Source organism: Lissotriton helveticus, chromosome 3_1, assembly GCF_964261635.1.
Source record: "Lissotriton helveticus chromosome 3_1, aLisHel1.1, whole genome shotgun sequence".
NCBI lineage: Eukaryota > Metazoa > Chordata > Amphibia > Caudata > Salamandridae > Lissotriton > Lissotriton helveticus.
In genome coordinates this window covers 1,483,496,559-1,483,519,201 of record NC_136061.1, presented here as the reverse complement: position 1 = coordinate 1,483,519,201, position 22,643 = coordinate 1,483,496,559, and the positions used below count along the sequence as shown (strand labels likewise).

The window sequence follows — 22,643 nt, the reverse complement described above, 5'->3', positions numbered from 1 at the left end:
GAACAGGTTATAGCTGTAAGAGATTGTCCTGACATCGAGAGTTTAGTCAATCAGTTCCCTCATGTTTTCTCTGGGGAACTTGGAAAGATAAAAGATTTCTAACACAGGATTATTATGAAAGATAATGCCAAGCCTGTCAAACATAAACTCAGGAATGTTCCTTTTAGTGTTAGACAAGATCTTGAGAAAGAGATGGACTCATTGTGTGCCAAGGGTATCATTGAACCGGTGGAGTCGTCGCTTTGGTTATCTCCACTGGTTGTAGCACGGAAGCAGAATGGTGAGCTTAGGGTCTGTGTTGACCATCGCTGCCTCAATAATGAAATTTGGGTGGACTCCCATCCTCTTCCGAATATTAAAGAGCTGCTGGCTGGTTTGAAAGACACTAAAGTGTTCACGAAGCTTAACGTACGTCAGCCTATCATCAGGTAGAGTTAGCTCAAGAGTCAAGACACCTCACTGTATTTCTTTCCCCTTTTGGAACATTCCAATATGTCCGCATGCCGTTTGGACTTTCTTCAGTGGCCTCTGTGTTTCAGCGACTCATGTCTAATATTCTGAAGGGAGTTGAAGGAATATCTGTGTTCCAGGATTATGTTCTTGTTTTTGCCCATGATGATGCTACCCTTGACTCCATTCTCAAAGAAGTTTTGTCCAGGTTCCAGGTGAATGGGGTGGTGTTACGTAGGGACAAATGTGTTTTCAGGACCAAAGAAGTTGAGTATTTAGGTCATGTTGTCAATGAACATGGCATTTTATCCAAAAATAGTTTAGCTTACTCTATTGTCAAATCCAAGCCTCCATCTAACAAAGCGGGTCTCAAGTCCTTTCTTGGTCTGTGTGAATTTTATTTGCGTTTTGTACAGGATTTTGCAAGCAAATTGAGACCGTTATCATGTATGCTGATGAAAGGTGTTGTTTTTGAGTGGGGTGATGATTGCCAGAGGGTCTTTGAGTGGGTGAAGCAGCAACTTATTTCACCTAATATTTTAAAACAATATGATCCTTCTCTCACCTGCACTCTCACAGTTGATGCCAGCAATGTTGGTTTGGGTGCTGTTCTTTCCCAAAAGAAAGAAGGAGATGTTAGAACTATTGGCTTCGCTTCCAGGGTTTTGTCTCCTTCCGAAAGGAAGTACTCTGTTATAGAAAAGGAGTTCCTGGCGTGCTGGAGGCTGTAATGAAGTTGAGGAACTTCATTTGGGGAAAAAGGTTCCGCTTACAGACAGCTCACAAGCCTCTAGTATTTATTCTCAGTGGGAAAATATCAGGAGTTTTACTCCTAGAATTGCTCGTCTGTCTTCCAAACTCCTCGAGCTTGATTTTTTGTGCTAAATACCTTCCTGGTAACAAGAATGGGTGTGCAGATTTCCTTTCTCGTTCCTCTGACACCCTTGAGAATGAGTTAAATGCTAGTGAAAAGGACAAGGAAGAGTTTATTGTTGCTGCTGTCGACCTTCCACAGTTATGTGCAGTCTCAGAGAGTGAGTGGCGTAAAGCTCTCAGTACTGATGTCTCCTTGACTCAGGTCATGGGGTATGTTGAGATTGGGACCCTAAAGAAAGGAAACTTAATTTTGAATTCAAGACCTTTCTCCAAGTTGCAGATGAACTTACCATCGAAGATGGGTTATTACTTAGGGGGGACAAACTCGTTCCTCCTCTTTCTTTGAGAAGTGTCCTGGTTAAACATGCTCACGATGGCCATTTAGGTGCCACTATGACAAAGAAAAGGGTGCGTATTTCTTTTTGGTGGCCCTCCATGGACAGGAAGGTTGATGATATTGTCAAGTCCTGTGTAATCTGTGCCAGTTGTGACAAGGCGGACAAATTGTGTACTCCTCCTCTATCTCCCATTGAATTGCCATCTGCACCATGGGTGCAATTGAGCCTTGACATTGTTGGTCCTTTCAGGCCCTTGATGTTTCTTCAAAGTTTGCTTTGGTTCTCATGGACTACAATTCTAAGTAGCCAGAGATCGAATTTGTGAGAGAAGTGTTTTCTAGAACTGTGGTTGAGTTTCTCAATGAGGTGTTCCTAATGGAGGCTTTTCCGGAATTTTTAGTGACGGACAATGGTACCCAGTTTGTTGCTTGTGAAGTGGAAGATTTTTTGCACAATTATGGTGTCAAGCAGCTCAAGAGTTCACTGTATCACCCTCAGACTAATGGTCTAGTTGAACGAATGAACAGAGTGCTTGGAGAATGTATACAATGGGCCCTAGCTAATAAGTGTGTTGTAAGTAATTCTGTGAGAAGCATGCTCTGGTTTTATCGCACCACCCCACACTCAACAACTGGTGTGTCACCTTTTGAATTATTACGTGGTTGAAGGCAAGCTACTGCCTTCTGTCCTGGCTGGATGAGCAAATGAATCAAAGGGGAACATTGCTTAGAAACTAGTGTTAGAAGTCGTGTTGAGTTGATTCCGAGTAAACCAAAAACGTACTTTGATTTCACCAAGAAGGTCAAAAAAGTTGAGATACATTTGGGTGATTTAGTGCGTGTTAGGAAATCTGTCCATGTGAGGAAGGGTTCTTCCAAGTTTGGTTCTCCTGTGAAAGTTATTGGTGTGAAAGGGGATTCTCTTAAACTAGCAAACGGACAGTGGTGGAACAAGTGCTTTCTTGTGAAATATCGTTCCTTTGAAAGGGATGCATGTAAGAGCTAGAGTAGTAACAATAAGGTTTCAACTCATGATGGTGTTGCAGATTGTGCGGGCCAGTCTCCTTTGAGGTGCAGTGCTCGAGCTAAGAATGTACCTCAACATTATAGAAAATAGATGGTGGTTTTTATCTTCAGTTGTTTCTAGCTTTCTTGTGTTTCCTTTCTTTTTATCCTTATTCTTTTCTTGTTTCTTATCTTCTTGTGCTTATTTCCTATTTTCTCTCTTTCTTCTTCTTTCCTTTTCTCTTGGTTATATTTTCCTCTTTCATACTTCAATTATGGTTTGCTTGTTTTATTTTAGGGAAGACCAATGTAGTATTTTGTGCTTGTTTATGGAATGTCCATGATACAGAATCTCACTGTGTGAGAGCTCTGTGTCTGGGATTCCAATACTGCCAGTTGGTGTTTCTCCTGGTTCCTGCTGGCTGCTCTGCTTGGTGGCTCAGTGGATTATCTCAATAAAAGCCTTTATAACTTACCTGCGTTCCTGGCTTGCTACGACAGACTGAGTAGTACATCAGTGGCAACACTAAACCAGGTTTCGATAGTAAACCAGTCAACTAAAAATACTGGCTGGATTTTGACTTGGCCTTAGTATACAGGCCACTAAAACATGGATTCCCCCTCCCCCTGACCTCACTCCCCCAAATTAGAATACCAAGGGAAATTCACAAGAATGTATCCACAACCAATAAAAAGTTCCGATTTGCCAATAAAGCTGTCCTTTCTCGGAATGATTATTCATACATTTTAGTTTAATCAATGTCACATTATCACCTCCAACAGACAGGAGACCTAATGCTCAACCCTTAACTACTCACTTCTTTAGGTATTGCTTGTGAGGTAGGTGTTGGTAGCCAGCCATGCATCAGTATGCAACTACGGAACCGGGGAAATGATTAACTCATCAACCGCATGCAGGGAAATCTACAGCTCCTAGTGCCTTGTTTTTAAGATTGTCACAGCCAAGCACCATGGTGGATTGGCTAGTGTGCCATCAACACCTTGAGTGGCCTACCAGATCCAACGATGTCCTCCATTTGGAAGGTTCCTTTACTTCACCCACAGCAGATGGTGCCGCCATCCAGTCTTTCATTCCTCACTTACTGATACTGTCTGGAATAGGTTCATAAAACAGCCAACTAGAGCAAAAACTCTCCCAAACGAAGCTCTCACATACTTGCCAATTATCGTCCCTTTCATCATCCATAACTCCCATGTCCTCTTCCTCTCGATTGAGAATCGAAGAGACTTCCCAGTAACGTCTACTCTTCTCTATGATCCGCAACCAATACAAAACTTTCCACGCTTCTATAGTCACTTCCCATAGCTCTGCAAATAGCATGACACCAAAGGCATAGCCTTTTGTAATATGTAGCTTGAAACAATATTCCTGCTTGTGTTCGATTTTGGTATGCAGAGACCTCCCTACCCTCTCCAATCCAACCAAAGGTGTATGCGCTGCCTACAATGAACCACATGTAGCAAAGCACCCGTCACCCAACAGCCAAGATGTTTTTCTCAACACAACACCCATAAATCTCACCACCTTTGGCCACAACCCCTCCCACACACGTCCAGTCAGTGCGAATGCCTGTAATGCTCATTTCGACCATCTGCATGTTTCTCTACACACATGATGCCGCATGCAACCACCTCAACACTAATACCCAACATGTTTCACTCCACGTACATACTCTTAGGAAGGCTGCAAGCTACCCATACCAACACTACATCCAAAAGTATGGAAAGGCTCACATGGCTCACTCACCCCATGATCCAATCACATGTGAACAGTAGTAAATAGGTCCCATTTATACCTTACAATTTAATTCTAATCAATACGGTCCAAAATCTGTAGGCCTGCCCTATGAAAGTTAAAGACCGCAATTGGTGATTAAGTTTAAACATATTCAGAAAAGTAGTTCAATAATTACTAATTCCTGTAGATGTTAATACAGGTCACAGAAAGTTATGTCTGAGAACAATAAAATATCAACAGAAAGAAAAACGCCTACATGATTAGTTGTAGGGAAATGAACACTTGGACAGCAAGGAGCGTGCACTTCAGGTTCTCTGGTATTGGGGAAGTTGAGCATTCCTCTTATTTGGCCTTTCTTAAATTGGCACAATACATGGGTCTCGGCCACTGGAGAGGGTTTTCAAAAGTATTTATTTAATAACACAAGGTTTCCCAAGCTCCACATTTCCCCTTTTCAGCGTGACACAGTCTCATCACAAATTAGCAATTTGCTGTTTGTCCATTCCTCATACTTTGCTTGGGTTATCCATATAAGAGCACCCAGGTGTCTAGTAACTTTTCCTAAGAAATCAACCATGGAGTAAGACAGGAAGTGTGTCGCCCACCACATCCCTCAAGATTGATCGGTTAAGTATATGTCTGCTAGATGTTCAAGAGCCCAGGCAGACGTCCAAAGAGGTCAATCTGCTCTTGTTTTCGAGGTACTGCAACCCAACCTCTTGGTCGCAAGTATATATTAAAAAGGGCAGGCAGGAGACCTAAAATGTTCTGCATAATATGTTTTCTATCACCTGCCTGTAGGATGGATCCATATATCCCAAAACGCCAACACTCTGAACTGCAGAGCCAACACTTTTGGCAGTTAACACTTTTTTCATGGAATGGATAAGCCTCTGCCTTCTCGCATAGCTTTGAATCCAGCAATTCATTTTCTATGAATCAACGTATTCAGCAAAGGCTACCAATATATCTTGAGAGGGCTTTTTTTTAAGACCTGTACAAAGTCCTTCGTGTCCAATCGTCCTCAAGCTCATGGTCCAAAGTCTCAGATCAGCAAGTATTGTTAATGTTTGGTATAGTGAGGACGGGGGAAAAGGACCAATTTAATTCATCATCAAATTCTTTGAATGGATTATGTTTCGCCTATATATAACTCCCAGGAGTCATTTGCCTGACCCCTCCATCTTGAATCTGTGAATCTCTGTCACTTTTGTTCATCTGACACCCAAAGACCGGTTTTGTGGCATAACAATATAATTAAATCTGCCTTTATAACAAATTGGTGTTAGGGCTTGAATGTTTATGTCTTAGCATAGCTTTCGTAATCACTTTTTCATGACTTGATTCGAAAATCTAACATGAAAAATGTGCAGAAACATTTTCTGCCAGTTCCAATGGCCTTTTGTAGAGTTTGACCTGTGGGTAAGATCCATTAATCCACAATAAAGGACATTAACATGCCCTTTTTATGACAACTGTTTTGAGGGATATAATATTAACATTGCTATATTCCGCATAATTTAGGCGCTTCCTCAATTCACAATGATTGAACCTACATGTTTTCTTTTGCTCTCATTGACAAAACTCACTATGGGCCAGATGTATGAAGCTCAAATGGGTTCGCAAACGCCGAAATTCGGCGTTTGCGAACTCATTTGAGCAAAATGGTATGTATGTAGCAAATTTCAGTGCAAAATAAGGAATCGCAAATTTGCCATTCCTTATTTTGCGATTGCATTTAAGGAATCGCAAAATTTGCGATTCCTTAAATGCAATGTATGATGCACAAAAAAATTGCTAATTGTCCCTAAAGAATCGCAAATTACCACCAACTTCAAGTTGGTGGTAATTTACGAATGTCTTGAAAAATGCCCATTTTAGCATTTTTCAAAGTGCCATGTGATGCACATACATGTCCTTAGGGCATGTATGTGCACCACATGTGCACCCATGCTTATTTCAGGAGTGCAACAGGGTGTCCTTTGGACACCCCTGCACCCTTGAAATTATTCTCCATTTGCGATTAGCAAATTGCGAATCGCAAATTGAGAATAATTTCACATTCATTCCTATGGGCCTCCTGGCCCATAGAAATGAATGAGAAATTATTCCTTAGGAATTCTAAGAAATCGCTAAATAATAGCGAATTTCTACATACATACCATTTTGCACTTCTCAAATAGCGATTCCTTAAAAATCGCTATTTGAGAATCGCAAAAGTGTATCTTGATACATCTGGCCCCAAATAACTAAATGAAAATGAAACTATCAAAGCCACATGTTTTGACCACCATGGGTCAACCCTGCTAATATATCAAAGTGAAATTTAGCCTGAATTGCAAACTTTATTATTACAGAAGTAAACATTTTTTGGGTTGTTAGCACACGGTATGTTATTCCTCAGGTTGGTACAATAATATTCAAGGCAGCCTTGAAGTGGTAGATGGCAATGGGGAGGGAAGAGGTGAGAACAGAACTATCCCTGAAATGTATCTTGGAGTTTAAAGCCAGTCGTTGAAACCGTGGTAAAGAGAGCTGATACGAATAACACAAAAACATGCTGACATACAATGCGGCTCATGGAACAACTTCAGCCGAGCACAGCTGCAGCAGAAGATGAGCTTGCTACCTAGAACTGCTCAACCCACTCCTTGTCTTTAACGTTTGACCCTAAATATCTTACCATGCAAAAAAAACGCTACAAAACAGTGAGTAAAGTTATGATGTCAAACAGAAGATTAAATGTTTACAGTGAAACCATTGGTATACATTCAAACTTCAAATAAACTCGAACTAGAAAACGTAATTGTTTGAACTGTCCCTGTGAAATGCCCCTGGTTTCTGTACCTTGATGGGCATCTGGCTGTTTTTTTCTGTCCGGTTGCTTTGTAAACTGAGGCCTTTCTCTTTCCTCCTCCTCTTCATCATCTCTCGGTGCTCCCTCTGTTTGTTCTGCACTTCGATGAGCGCGGTGATGAAGGCGTTCTTCACCTCCTTCTCGAAGTCCAGCTCGTCGCGGCGGGCCAGCTGCTGCACCAGCTCCTCCGAATAATCCGAAATGGTGCCCTCCACCCGGTCCAGCAGTGCCCTCAGCTCCACCCGGGACATGTGTCGGAGGGCTTCTGCGGGCACAAAGACATCCATAATGTTAGAATGGCAAACATACTGTAGAAAGTGACAAGTTGCATTGAAATCAGACAGTGGAGCATGACTTTAAGGAAGAGATCGTGGCATTTTAGACTCAGCAATATGTGCTGAACAATGAATTTTGAAGCCAGTTTCTCAGTTGATTCAGTAACCGCCATATCGAACCTTTATGTTAGAAAGTCAGATAGGAAGTTAACAGAAGACCTTTGCGCAATATTGGCACTTTTATGGTTCAACTCTCTGTTGTTAAATGCATCATAACCGGGAGCTCAGAGCGCTCCCCGTTTGAATTTAGATATGAATAACAGAACATTCCCCAAACTCCCTGCTGGGGACCACAACCTAGAAAGGGTGTCAAAAAAGTGGTCTCTCGTGTCTGGGCATGTCTCTTCCATTAGTACTCTCCTGGTTGGAATTAACAAAATGCTCCGTTAGTCGGAGCAGGCGAAGACACCCAGGACACGTCAGTTTTCCAAATTCGGAGTCTAGCATGCCGATAAAGGGTTCAGAGTATGAAGTGCCTGGCGCTGCGAGCATGAGGGTCAGCCTCTCCACTCCCAGTATATACCAGAGGCGATGAAGCCAGCCCTGAGTATAAAGAACCCGTCCCGCGCCCCAGTGTGTCAAGATGTTCTGCAAGACTGCTCCCAGAGCCCATCCAATGTGTTGGCTCCTACGGGAAAGATGAGAGTGTTGGGCAACCCCAATATGATGTAGGGAGGGAATCGAGGGAGCTGAGTGTTTATGTGGGTGTCTGCGACATCCAATAGTTGTGTCCAGTAAGCGGTGAGTTTTGGGCAATCCGATAGCTGGTGCAGTAGGGTGCCGGGGGAACCGCAGCCACACCAGCACTTGGGTGTATGCACGGGGTTACCTCGGTGCAGGCGGACTGCTATGAGGTACCAATATGTGGTGATCTTGGTGGCCCTTTCAATACTGGCCTTATTACAAGCGGTCTGTCGCATGCAGCAATATATTTCCTCCCAATCCTTCTGGGTCAGTGAGTGGCCAAATTTCAATTACCATCTTCACTGGCTTGTCAACTTGACCACTGTGGTGGGTGGGCACAAAAAGTTGTAGAGCTCGGAAATGAGGTGTCTACCCGAGGCCATAGGTACCAGCCACTTTTCAAAAGTGGCTGAGGGGACGGTGTGCTTCCAGGCAAACTGTAGGTTGCATTACCTACTACCGAATCTGGTGGTTGTGTAACTGCTTGGATTCAGGTAGTGCATAGTTGGATCTGAGTTGTTCAAAAGGTATGAGACCCTCCTCTTTAAACAGGTGGCAAATTGATCGGCATCAGGCTCGCCCACAGCACTGAAATGCTGCAGAAGTTAGCCCGGGGGTGAAATCCTCATTGCCCACTATTTAAGTCAACGGTGAAGGGAATATAGTTAGATCCCCCCGCTCACTCACTTGGTCCCAGATCTCTAGAGAGGCTTTGGTGATAGGGGAGAGATAAAAGCTTTGGTTGGTCAGTCTTATGTAGACAGGGAATTTTCCACAGGTGCTATTCCACCACTGCTCTGTCCATGAACAGCCAGTGCTTTTCAGATTCCTCTTGGGATCATTCCAGGAGGAACCGGAGTTGTGCCGCTATGAAATGTTGCTAAAGGTTTGGGATGCCCAAGCCACTCTCAGTGGGGGGTTTGTAGCTCAGTTCCTTCTGCATGCGGGAGCGACCATCGGCCCACACAAAGCGGTTCAATTTGCATTGCAGGGCCAGGATGAGGAATAAGATCTTAGGCAGGATAAACATATTCAGAGCAGCCGCCGGCCCAGCCAGGAGAGGTGATATGTCCTCCATATGGCTAGGTCCATTTTAATCTGTTGCTGTAAAGTCTTATAATTGAGGGATGCAGTTGCCTTAGCAGTGGGGGCCAATTGTATACCCAGGCAGGGCATGGATGTCGTCAACCATTTTATCGAGTAGCTAAAGGAAAGGGCCAGTTATGTATCTGACGTGAGGGAGAGATTGGGGGCTTAGGATTTGTGCACATTCACTCGGTAGGTAGTCGGCTGCTTGGCCGAAGGCCTCCAACTCGTTCAGAAAGATTGGGAGTAAGATGGAGGACTATTCTAGGGCGATTAAGACATCATCAGTACACAAACTGATGGAGTGGTCTTCCCCACCAAAAGGGATCCCTTTAACTTGTGGTTTATCGCAGACTCACTGGGCCAGGGACTTCATGTAGAGCGCAAAATGCAGGGGTGAGGAAGGGCACCAATGGCGAGTGCCTCTGCATTCAGGGAACGGAGTTGATGACTGCCCATTCACCCTAACAGTAGCAACTGGGTGGCCATAATTGCTAAGGATCCACTGACAAAAGCGCTTGTCTAGTCTGAAGTGCTTAAGTGTAGCCCCAAAGTGTGGTCAGTGGACCCTGTAAATTGCCTTTTCGTCGTCTATTGCCAGGAGCATTCAATCTCGGTTGGAGCGCTGGGCTTTGTTGATTAAATGTAGGATTTGTTTTCTATTATCGCTACATTGGTGATGAGGCATGCTGGTCTGGGGCAATAAGGCCAGGCAGAAGGGGGCCTAGACGTCCTGTCAGAATACCCATGAATAGTTTAATATTGACAATTAGAAGGGATATCGGTCTGTAAGAGGCACAATGGCGATTATCTTTACCTGGTTTTGGGATGACAACAATGGCCTCCTCAAACATAGAGGGAGGGATGGAGGCTGGGCTCCTAATAGAGTTAAATAGTTGGGTTAGGAGAGGGGTTAAGGTCTTGCAGAAGGTCCTGTAGAAAAGCACAGAGAATCCATCAGGACTTGGTGATTTAAGTAACTTCTGCCTGGCAATTTTTTTTTTGCAGAGTTTTATATAGCGCGAACTAGACCCGAACCGAATCAGGTATCAGAGCACTTTACATAGCACCAGTTACGTTACATGAGGACACACTTTCATTTTAGGCACGGGGAGATTAAGTGATTTGCCCAGAATTACAGGAGGTTTTTGGCGTCGTTACCGAGACTCGAACCCAGATCCCCAGGTCCGAGGTCGAGCGCCTTAGCCGTTAGGCCAACTCCTCTCCCCAATGATGGAGAAAAGATGGAGAAAATCTCTTTGAACTGGATTGGGCGATCAAGGTCAGCAGCCTGTGCTGGTGTCAGTTTGGGGGTATGGATGCCCTGAAGGTACACTCCCGGACTGTCTACAGGCAAGTCCTATACTGTGTATAGCTCTTTACTAAAGTCTTGAAAGGTAGAGGCAATATAGACATCGTTAGTCCGTTCCGAGCTGTCTGAGCAATCCAGGTTTAATGTAGCTGGCACTCCAGTGGCATGTCGCTGCACCCGTAACTATTGGCCAGGAGGCAGCCTCACCTATTTCGGACGATATGGAAGGAGTGGTGGAGTCCAAGAGCTGCATATTATGCTCTGTCGAGGCCAATGCGCACCACTTGAGTACGGGCAGCTTCCAGTTGCCGCCAAACTAAGTTAGATGGTACGCTTATGAATATGCTCAAGCTCTTGGACCTGGCAGGATAACTGCCCTCTCTTGTTCTGGATGAGCTTACTGTCCGCTGCAGAAAAAGTTAGTATTTCACCTCTGACCACTGCTTTCATGATTTCCAAAAGTTTGGATATGGAGACCTCTGAAGTGTCATTTGTTTCAAGAAGTCTACAAGCACTTTGTTAAGCTGCTAAACTACAGCCGGGCAGTGCAGGAGGGTTTCACGCAACCACCAAGATCTGGGAGAAGAGTATAATGGTGGGCAGGTCAGAGTGAGTGATACCGCCGCATGATCCAATAATGAGCGAGGTTCTATCTCTGAGGCTGAGACCATTGATAAAATACCTGATGTGCCTAAATAATAATCTATTTAGGCGTTTGTTTCATGTGCATGGGAATAAAATGTGTAATCACGCATCTGTGGGTGAAGAGTACGCCAGATGTCCCCCAAGCCCATCACCCTCAACCAGAACTCCCCTTCCCATGAAAGAGCCCCGGTTTGGCGACGTGCCGATCTGTCTGAATCGTTCTTAAAAATAAGCTTCAAGTCCCCCGCCCCCGGAGTACCAGACAATTTTGTGTAGCCATAACCTCAGCCACTGAACGGCGGATAAAATGGATCCGACCTTCGTTGGGAGTATGTATACTCCCAGTATGAAGGTGCCGCTGCTAAGGGAGACCTAATAAGCTAGTAATATGCCTCGATTTTCAGCTTGCTTAGGGCCTATCTTGCCTCGGAAGGATCTGGCCGCTACCCCCACTCTATTGGAGGTAGAATTGGTGTAGGAAGGCCTTAGCGTGCATTCTATGCCAATCACTGGCAAGTAAATGTGTTTCTTTGGGAGTAAGATGGAGGACTATTCTAGGGCGATTAAGACATCATCAGTACACAAACTGATGGAGTGGTCTTCCCCACCAAAAGGGATCCCTTTAACTTGTGGTTTATCGCAGACTCACTGGGCCAGGGGCTCCATGTAGAGCGCAAAATGCAGGGGTGAGGAAGGGCACCAATGGCGAGTGCCTCTGCATTCAGGGAACGGAGTTGATGACTGCCCATTCACCCTAACAGTAGCAACTGGGTGGCCATAATTGCTAAGGATCCACTGACAAAAGCGCTTGTCGAGTCTGAAGTGCTTAAGTGTAGCCCCAAAGTGTGGTCAGTGGACCCTGTAAATTGCCTTTTCGTCGTCTATTGCCAGGAGCATTCAATCTCGGTTGGAGCGCTGGGCTTTGTTGATTAAATGTAGGATTTGTTTTCTATTATCGCTACATTGGTGATGAGGCATGCTGGTCTGGGGCAATAAGGCCAGGCAGAAGGGGGCCTAGACGTCCTGTCAGAATACCCATGAATAGTTTAATATTGACAATTAGAAGGGATATCGGTCTGTAAGAGACACAATGGCGATTATCTTTGCCTGGTTTTGGGATGACAACAATGGCCTCCTCAAACATAGAGGGAAGGATGGAGGCTGGGCTCCTAATAGAGTTAAATAGTTGGGTTAGGAGAGGGGTTAAGGTCTTGCAGAAGGTCCTGTAGAAAAGCACAGAGAATCCATCAGGACTTGGTGATTTAAGTAACTGCCAAATTTTTTTTTTTTTGCAGAGTTTTATATAGCGCGAACTAGACCCGAACCGAATCAGGTATCAGAGCGCTTTAAATAGCACCAGTTACGTTACATGAGGACACACTTTCATTTTAGGCACGGGGAGATTAAGTGATTTGGAAGGAGTGGTGGAGTCCTGGCAGGATAACTGCCCTCTCTTGTTCTGGATGAGCTTACTGTCCGCTGCAGAAAAAGTTAGTATTTCACCTCTGACCACTGCTTTCATGATTTCCAAAAGTTTGGATATGGAGACCTCTGAAGTGTCATTTGTTTCAAGAAGTCTACAAGCACTTTGTTAAGCTGCTAAACTACAGCCGGGCAGTGCAGGAGGGTTTCACGCAACCACCAAGATCTGGGAGAAGAGTATAATGGTGGGCAGGTCAGAGTGAGTGATACCGCCGCATGATCCAATAATGAGCGAGGTTCTATCTCTGAGGCTGAGACCATTGATAAAATACCTGATGTGCCTAAATAATAATCTATTTAGGCGTTTGTTTCATGTGCATGGGAATAAAATGTGTAATCACGCATCTGTGGGTGAAGAGTACGCCAGATGTCCCCCAAGCCCATCACCCTCAACCAGAACTCCCCTTCCCATGAAAGAGCCCCGGTTTGGCGACGTGCCGATCTGTCTGAATCGTTCTTAAAAATAAGCTTCAAGTCCCCCGCCCCCGGAGTACCAGACAATTTTGTGTAGCCATAACCTCAGCCACTGAACGGCGGATAAAATGGATCCGACCTTCGTTGGGAGTATGTATACTCCCAGTATGAAGGTGCCGCTGCTAAGGGAGACCTAATAAGCTAGTAATATGCCTCGATTTTCAGCTTGCTTAGGGCCTATCTTGCCTCGGAAGGATCTGGCCGCTACCCCCACTCTATTGGAGGTAGAATTGGTGTAGGAAGGCCTTAGCGTGCATTCTATGCCAATCACTGGCAAGTAAATGTGTTTCTTTGAGAAAGCAGATGTGTGCCTCAGAGTGCTCTAGATAGGACACTATGGCTCAGCGCATAACTGGGTTGAGGATAAAAATCTGTAGATTATGGTGCATGGTGGTAGAATGAGTGGCTTTCTTTGGGGCCGCTTTGAGATAAGGGATGTACTATCATATGCCTCCTGTGGTTTGAAGCATGAAAAGGTAAGAATGTGGCACACTGAGGTGAAAGATTGAGTGCTCTGGTTGTAGGCTCCGCCCAATTAGAAAAAGGATGAAAACAAAGAATACCTCTCAAACATTTTCCAATTGGGACAATGTCATGGGTCACCGACCCACTTGGAATGTGATGGTAGGGAATGTGTTTTTTTTTTTTCAAATTTGTTTTGGCACAATAACAGTTCAGAGTAATACAGTTTTCAATTCTACATCATTGATCAGTGTATTATTGCTCCATGTACATACATCACAGAATTCTGTTAATTTTTAGGTGTTTCTTTCGTGCTTTTCTATGTGTAACCAATAACAACCCCCTTAACCCCCCTCCCCCCCTAGCACTCATGTAGCATACATAACTGGTGGCTCTAGGCAATGTCTTGTGGGTATAGTCTCATAATTGCCTAGTAACTGGAATATCTCGATCGTCAACCTCCATTCATTCACAGCAGGCATTTAATGTGGTACTTAGTAATAGCTTCTGCATCCTGCTTCATGCAGGGGTCGTTAGTGTAGCACTCTCAGTAAACAGAACATAGTCACCAATCTGCAGTCTCAAGTGCATTTAGACAGTCACCCAGTAGCATTTCCAATCATCAGTCAGTATGTATCGAGGAGTGGGTTTCGAACTCTCCCAATATCGAGTTCCAATCTAGGGAGATGTGTGTTTTTCTAAGGCCTCTGCGTTCCTCCCTTTGCAACTCTACACCTTCAGCTTTCCCCCATCTCAGGACCTCTCCGCGCCATGTCTCTATGTCAGGTGTCCTAGCTGATTTCCATTTCATCGCTATTGCTCTTTTCGCCAACAGCATAGCCAAATCCATAAATCGTGTGGCTACGCTCCTTTTCCTTTCAGTGTATCCTAGACCTAGAATCCCATATAACCATGACGTGTATGGCCTGCCCGGTGCTATCTCCTCCAGTGTCTCCTGTACCGCCCCCCAGTAGTGGTTAAGCTTGGGGCAGTCCCAGAACATATGTAGAAGGCCTACATCATCCGCCCCACATCTAGGGCAGGTGTTTGCTAATCCCGGGAACATTGCGTGCAGTCTGTGTGGAGTTAAGTATGCCCTGTGGACTATCATTAATTGGATATACTTAAATTTGCGGTTTCGCGCCACTTTTTTGGGTAGCTTCAGCACTCTTTCCCACTCTTTGTCTCTGAGTGCTCTTCCCGCGTCTGCTTCCCAGCGGAGCCTGAGGGACTGCAATGAGACTGCTCTGTTCTCCCGTATGCCATTCGTCAGCCATTTCGTTAGATGACTACCTGTCCCTATTAGATATTGCATGGTGAGCAACGTGTTTGTGTCTGGTTCCGTTCCGGCTCTCGCCCAGTGTGTGGTGATGTAATGTGTTATCTGCGCATGTGTGAGAAACAGCTCTCTCGGGGTGTGATGTAGATTAGTGAAGTCCGTATACGTCAGTATATGCCCATCAGAGAAGAAATCTCCGACCTGTAGCACTCCTGCTTCGTGCCATGGTGTCAGTCTACGTTCCGTGAGTGCACCTGTTCCCAGGGGTATTCCTAGCAGCTGGATCGTGGGCGCGTATGTGGAGGTTTTATTCGTATATTTCACAGCCGCCTTCCATTGTCGTATTGCTAGTCGTAGGAGCGGCGGAGTATTGTCCGGTATTTTGGCTTGTGGTAGAAGTAAGCTGTGTATGGCCCTCGTGCTCTATCAGCGTCAGACATGTTAATCTCATGGAGGTTGTGTCCCGCTAGCCAATAGGCCAGCCATTGTAGTTGGCATGCATAACTATAAGCGATCAGGTCCGGGACTCCCATACCTCCCCTGTCCGCCGGCAACTGCAACTTTGCCAGACTGACACGCCGCCTGCCAGTACCCCACACCAATTCCGTCAAAATCGTATTTAGAGCCTTAAAAAAAGGGGTAGGTATTTGTATCGGAAGGTTCGTGAAGTAATAGATAAGCCTGGGCAGCACCACCATTTTCGATATCGTAACTCTGCCCGCCACTGAGATTGGTAATGTGATCCAGAAACGAACCTGCGTCTGTAATGTACTAAGGGTCTTCCCCAGGTTGCCTTCCAATAGGTCCTGCTGACTTCTGTATATCTGAATACCCAGATATCTAAAAGTCTCAGGTGCAATCTGGAAATTGTATGGTGCAAACTGCAATCGAGTGGCCATAAGGGGCCTGCGAAAATAGTACCCATAGGATTTATTTTCATTAATTGTGAGGCCCGAGAGTTCCCTGAAATCGCTAAACAATTCTGGTAGTGGCGTTAGGGGGCCCGACATATCTTTAAGGAATACTAATATGTTGTCCGCATAGGCAGAAATGATATGATGAGTATTGAGACTGGTTATTCCCCTATGTACTGCCACAGTTCGCACTTTTATAAGTAAAGGTTCTAAGGCGATGATAAAGAGTAGGGGCGATAATGGGCAGCCCTGCTTGGTCCCTCTCGCAATTGCAAACTGCTCAGAGACACATGCGTTGGTTCTAATATGCGCTGTAGGTCTGTGATATAGTAACCTCACCCATGCTATAAATTCCTCAGGAATGCCAAATTTGGTCAACACTGCTAGCATGTAATCCCATTTCAAGTCAAGTCAAGTCAAGTCAGAATTTATTTAGCGCACTACATACCCATTGGGTCTCAAGGCGCTTGAGGGAGGGGGGGAGGTTTACTTATCGAATATCCATGTTTTAAGTTGTTTTCTGAAGGCTAGGTGGTTTTGAGTAAGGTGGAGGTGGATGGGAAGGGAATTCCAGGTCTTAGCCGCTAAGTAGGAGAAGGATATTCCTCCCATGGTGGCTTTGTGGATGCGTGGAACAGCGGCGAGGGCTTGGTTGGACGAACGCAGCTGGCGGGTGGGGGTGTAAAAGGAAAGGCGCGTGTTGAGACAATCCGGTTCAAGTTCGTATAGGGCTTTGTGTGCGTGGGTGAGGAGGCGGAACGTTATTCTCTTGTTGACGGGGAGCCAGTGAAGGTCTTTCAAGTGAGCGGAAATGTGGTCTGTGCGGGGGATGTCTAGTATGAGTCTGGCTGACGCATTTTGGATGCGTTGAAGTTTTTTCTGTAGTTTTGCGGTGGAACCAGCGTAAAGGGTGTTTCCGTAGTCCAGGCGGCTTGTAACCAGTGCGTGGGTGACTGTTTTTCTTGTTTCGGTGGGGATCCAGTGAAATGTTTTTTTGAGCATGCGTAGGATGTTGAAGCATGAAGATGAGACGGCATTGACTTGTCTGGTCATCGAGAGTGTGGAGTCCAGGATGATGCCCAGGTTCCGTGCGTGGTCCGTCGGTATGGGGGCTTTTCCTAGGGCCGTCGGCCACCAAGAGTCGTCCCAGGCGGAAGGGGATGAGCCTAAGATGAGGACTTCCGTTTTGTCCGAGTTCAGTTTCAGACGGCTGTGCTTCATCCACTCGGCTACTTCTTTCATCCCTTCGTGTAGGTTGGTTTTGGCGGTGGTTGGGTCTTTGGTGAGTGAGAGGATCAGCTGAGTGTCATCAGTGTAGGAGATGATGTTGAGGTTGTGTTGACGTGCGATGGTTGCGAGGGGGCTCATGTAGACGTTGAAGAGGGTGGGGCTGAGTGATGATCCTTGCGGGACGCCGCAGATGACTTCGGTGGCCTCTGACTTAAAAGGGGGGAGGCGGACTCTCTGAGTTCTTCCAGCGAGGAACGAAATGATCCAGTCCAGTGCTTTTCCTTGAATTCCGATGTTTCTGAGGCGTTGTATAAGGGTGCTATGGCAGACTGTGTCGAAGGCTGCGGAGAGGTCAAGGAGGATAAGGGCGATTGTGTCTCCGTTGTCTAGTAGTGTTCGAATGTCGTCTGTTGCTGCGATGAGGGCGGTTTCGGTGCTGTGTTTGGCTCGGAAGCCAGACTGTGAGGAGTCGAGTGATTTGTTAGTTTCGAGGAAGGTGGCGAGCTGATTGTTAATGGCTTTCTCAATGACTTTGGCAGGGAATGGGAGGAGCGAGATGGGGCGGTAGTTTTTGAGTTCGGTGGGGTCAGCTGTGGGTTTCTTCAGAAGGGCGCTGAGTTCGGCTTGTTTCCAGCTATCTGGGAATGTGGTGGAGTTAAGGGAGGAGTTGAGGACATCTCGGAGATGGGGTGCGATAATGGAGTCTGCTTTATTGAAGATGTGATGGGGACATGGGTCTGTAGGGGATCCTGAGTGGATGGAGTTCATCAGGCGAATCGTTTCTTCTGTGGTGATTGGGTACCATTCGAGAAGGATATTCTGGGGAGGTAACCGTTCGGAGGTGAGTGGGGTGGATTGGTTTACAGGTGTGTTGTCAAAGCTGTTATGGATGTCGGCGATTTTGTCGTGAAAGAATGAAGCAAGGGAGTCGCAGAGGACTTGTGAGGGGGTGATGTCGTTAGAGCTGGCGGTGGGGTTGGTGAATTCTTTGATGATGTTGAAAATTTCCTTGCTGTTGTGGGCGTTGTTGTCTAGTCGGTCTTTGAGTGCTGTTTTCTTGGCTGTCCGGATTAATTGGTGGTGTTTGCGGGTGGCGTTTTTGAAGGCGGCTTGGGTGATAGTGTTTGGGTCTGTTTTCCAAGTTTTCTCAGGGAATCAAATGCTTGCCTGAGGTCTAGGGAAATACACCCTTCGTTTACTCCCTCCTCCCCATGCGTTATCATCAGCTGACTCAGCCTCCGTAAATTCATTGCGGTGCTTCTCCCCGGGACGAATCAATTTTGATCAGGATGAATAATATCCGCGACATAGTGCGATAGCCTTGTCGCCAGCAGTTTACTAAGGATTTTATAATCCGTATTCAGTAAGGATAATGGCCTATAGTTGTCCAGCTGTAGTGCGTCTCTACCCGGCTTCAGTAGGGACACTATTATTCCCTGCAGTGTCGATTCTGGCAACACCCCATCCGCCAGGGCTTCTCTGTACAGTATTTGTAGTCTTGGTGCCAATGTGTCTATGAACGTCAAGTAAAATTCAGCCGGCAAACCGTCTGTACCTGGAGCCTTGTTTCGCGGCATAGCCTTAATGGCCTGCCTGATTTCCGGCAGCGATATAGGTTTCGAGAGCGCAGTCCGTTGTGTTGGTGTTAATTGTGGGATTTGGAGATCCGAAAGAAAGTTGTCCAAGTCCTGCATGTCAATTGGGGCATGTGGGCCATATAACTTAGTAAAATAAGTCCTGAACGTATTATTGATATCTAATTGGGGTCGTATAATCTCCCCGTTTAGATCTTTCACTTCCGTGATGCGGTTGCTCTCCGGGACATTACGCGTCAAACGCGCCAGTAGGGGGCCCGCTCTGTCCGCTTGTGTGTGCTGCCTACATGTATATTCTTTGTAGTCTATCAACCGCAGTTCCTCTAACAGCTCCGCGTGTTGAATGTGTGCCTCTTGGAGCTGTGTAAGGACACCATCTGTACCCACAGCTTCGTTTTCCAGTAGTGCCAGCCCTCCCTCCACCCTCTTGAGCTTGTCTAACAGTGCACGCTTGGCACCCACTTTAGTGCCCATCGCTACCCCTCGTAGTGTCACCTTAAACGCGTCCCATTCGATTTGCCTAGAGCTGGCTGTATTCTCGTTATCGATAAAGTATTGGGTGGTGGCTTCTAGTAAAGTGGAGCGGAAGACCGGATCCTCTAGGATACTGGGCGATAAACGCCACATTGGTATAGGGGTAGGGATCTTCCCCCACTGTAGTGTTAGTTCTACTGGGTTGTGGTCTGATAACGTCTTGCCCATATGTAGCACAGTTTTTATGGACCCGATCAGTGTTCGTGAACAAAAAATTCGGTCAATTCTAGTGTGTAATTTGTGGGGAGGGGAGTAAAATGTGTATTCTCTATTTGTCGTGTTCAGGAACCGCCAGGAGTCTACCAGATCCAACCCATCCGCCCAGGACGCCAGCGCTTCGGCCTGCCTTCTACTGTCCGTGGCGTGCAGAGGGGGGTGTGAGCGGTCCAAAGTAATATCCAACACCGCATTACAGTCTCCTCCTATCACCCAGTCCTGCGCAACCCATCCTGACAGCACACCACTGAGATTATGAAAAAACTTGGATTGCTCAGAGTTAGGCGCATAAATACAACCCAGTACGACGCATATACCATCTAGCATCCCTCGTAACAGTACAAATCTCCCTTCCTTATCTATCTTTTGCTCTATGACTTTGAAAGGGGTGTTGTTCCGTATCCAAATGGCTGCTCCCCGTGAAAATGCTGAATATTCCGTAGCGAATAATTGGCCTTTCCACTTCCGTCGCATTTTAGCTCCCTCCTCCCTATTTAAGTGGGTTTCCTGCAAGTATGCAATGGACACCTGACGTCTATTCAGCTGAGCCAGTGCTCTATACCTTTTGTGTACCGAGCCCAGGCCCCTTACATTCCAGGTGCAGATTTTATAATTATTAAAAGTCGACATAGTACCTAGCTATCCCAAACCTGGACCTCACCGTGGCTCTCAAGACATTTGAATTTGCATACATTATTGTGAGTGCGTCATCTGTACTGAACCTCCCAACCATAAGGTCCCTCCTACTGAACTGCGAGGGGCCAAACCATAATACCCAACTGGGGTAGAAACAAAGCATTGTAATGCCTTCGCCTGGGGGGGTGTGCCCAGTTGAGCACCTACTGCAAGTGTCTGCTCAGAGTCTCTCCGCTTAGACACCCCGTCATTGATAAGCTACTCGGCACCACCTTCTCCCATCAGCAATGTATTTATCGTGGGGTTACGTTACCAATCCGCAGCTGCTGTGACATCGTTCAAAGGTCCTCTGCCAGCTGCGCCATGATGCGTGGGAAGAATTGCACACTAGCGTCCGTATCTGATGCGGCCGTGCAAGAGCTGGCCTGGCTATTCGTGGCTCTGTCCATGTCCGCATCATGAGCTGCCAGGGCATCTGTTGTGAGGACCGCGACTCGTAGAGAGGTGTCCACATCTGACCTGTCTCTCTCCTGATTTTGTGGGTGCGCGTCATCCATCCCCCCCTCCGGTGGTTGATCCGAGCTTTTCCTCAAGGTTCCTTGCGATTGCTCACTCTGCGTTCCCTGACTGTCTCTCCGGGAGCGGGGTGGCGTGAGCGACACTTCCATCCACTCCGATGCCTCCTCCGGGGAATCAAAGAAAAATGACTTTTGGTCATGGACGACCCGAAGTCGCGCCGGGAAGAATAGCGAATATTTCATATTACGTTCACAGAGTGACTTTTTCACTTCCCAGAAGGACGCCCGGGCTTTCTGTACTGCCTGAGTAAAGTCTGGGTAGATGGAAATTGTTTTGTTCTCAAATTTTATTGGTGTCTTCTCTCTGGCAGTTTTCAGTATCGCATCCCGGTCCCTAAAGTGCGGAAGTCTGGCTATCATCGGGCGTGGCGGGGCTCCCGGTTTCGGCGGTCTGGGCGGCACTCTGTGTGCCCTCTCCACGCTGTACATCGGTGTCAGGTCCCCTGCGTCCATGATCGTCCTCAGCCAGTCCTCCACAAATCTACTCGGATTGGCCCCTTCACTTCGTTCCGGCAAACCTAGAATGCATATATTGTTGCGGCGGGAACGCCCTTCCGCATCGTCCACCCTTTCTGGCAGGTTCTTGACATGTTTCTCCAGTTCTTCAAGTTTCGTGGAGTGCTCAGTTTGTTGAGGAATCAGATCATCCAGTGCGAGTTTATGTTCGGCTACTTTTTCCGATAGTTTTTTGTGGTCATCTTTCAGCAAGGACAGCCCCGTTGACATCGAGTCCATTCTCGCTTCTAGCGCTTCTCTGGAGGCCCTGATTTCTGTGAGGATAAGGTCCAGTTTAGCTTCTTGCGCCCCCAAACCTGTTGGCGGGATGATGTCTTCAGTGGAAGACGCCAGGGGGTCCTCCGAGCCAGAGGAGGGGACCGTCGTGCGTGGCGCCGGGTCATTGCGGCATGGGCCGTTCCTCACCATTGTGTCGTCTGTCTGTGGTGCTCCCTCAAATGCTCCCCAATGCTTGAATGGCCCAAATCCGCAGCAGGAACTTTCAGCTATTCCACCCCTGTCTCAATTTGGGGCAGTGCAATCTCACCATTAGTCGCTGCCAAGTCCTCGTGACCTATGCCGGCCCTCCCCGGACCACACAGTGGGCCTCGGCGTGTCTCACTTTTACTGGTGCAGCAGTGCGTATATGAACGCTATCTCCACTGGCAATGGGCTTGAGGCCGCGTGTCATTCCCCAGATGAGGACTCTCGTTGCGCGTGGCAGAGAGAGGGTGTATCAGCACTGTATGTGGCAATGTCCTCCGTCTAAATACCTGCGCAGGTCTCCCAGCGATGCGTGGCGGAGAGAGGGTGTATTAGTACTGTATGTGGCAATGGCCTCCTTCTAAATGCCTGCGCAGGTCTCCCAGCGATGCGCGACGGAGAGAGGGTGCATTAGTACTGCATGTGGCAATGGCCTCCTTCTAAATACCTGCGCAGGTCTGAGGTACTGAAATTCTGAACGCGTTTCATAAAAGTCGTTGTATCATGACGATTTGGTAACATGAGACCGAAAATGGCGAGTGTAAGGTATACGGGTATTTTCGTCATATTCGAGTGACGAGATCACCGTGAAATCAGAGTTTCCGTTCTGAACCCTCGGGTTCCATTTTGTGTACGGCAGCCATTTTGTGGTTGCCCTCACATAGGCCAATGACCGTGGCCGAACGAGTCTCCAAGCACACGTACACTTTAGATGACTTCAGAATGACCTGAGCGAGCGACCCTCTTGCCTGAAGCCAAACTTGTTAAGCCAGTTCCTTTCCCAGTAGCTGATCAAGATTGCTGATCAAGACACAAGACACCATCAAACCTTTTATTACGCACAGCTATGTCTTATCTTGCTCACACCTGTCTCTGCTCTTTTCTTTATGGTCCGTTTACGATGGGGAGGTGCCCGTTT

At 46.6% G+C, this 22,643-nt stretch overlaps 1 protein-coding gene across 1 annotated transcript in view; it reads right to left on the bottom strand.

The window, feature by feature from the left end:
• The window catches only part of FEZ1 (fasciculation and elongation protein zeta 1), a 729,464-nt gene that overhangs the window by 214,781 nt on the left and 492,040 nt on the right, over positions 1-22,643 (bottom strand). Inside the window, exon 6 of the mRNA XM_078682121.1 lies at positions 7,275-7,549. Within this exon, the coding sequence (XP_078538247.1) occupies positions 7,275-7,549 (275 nt within the window). The remainder of the gene's footprint in view (positions 1-7,274; positions 7,550-22,643) is intronic.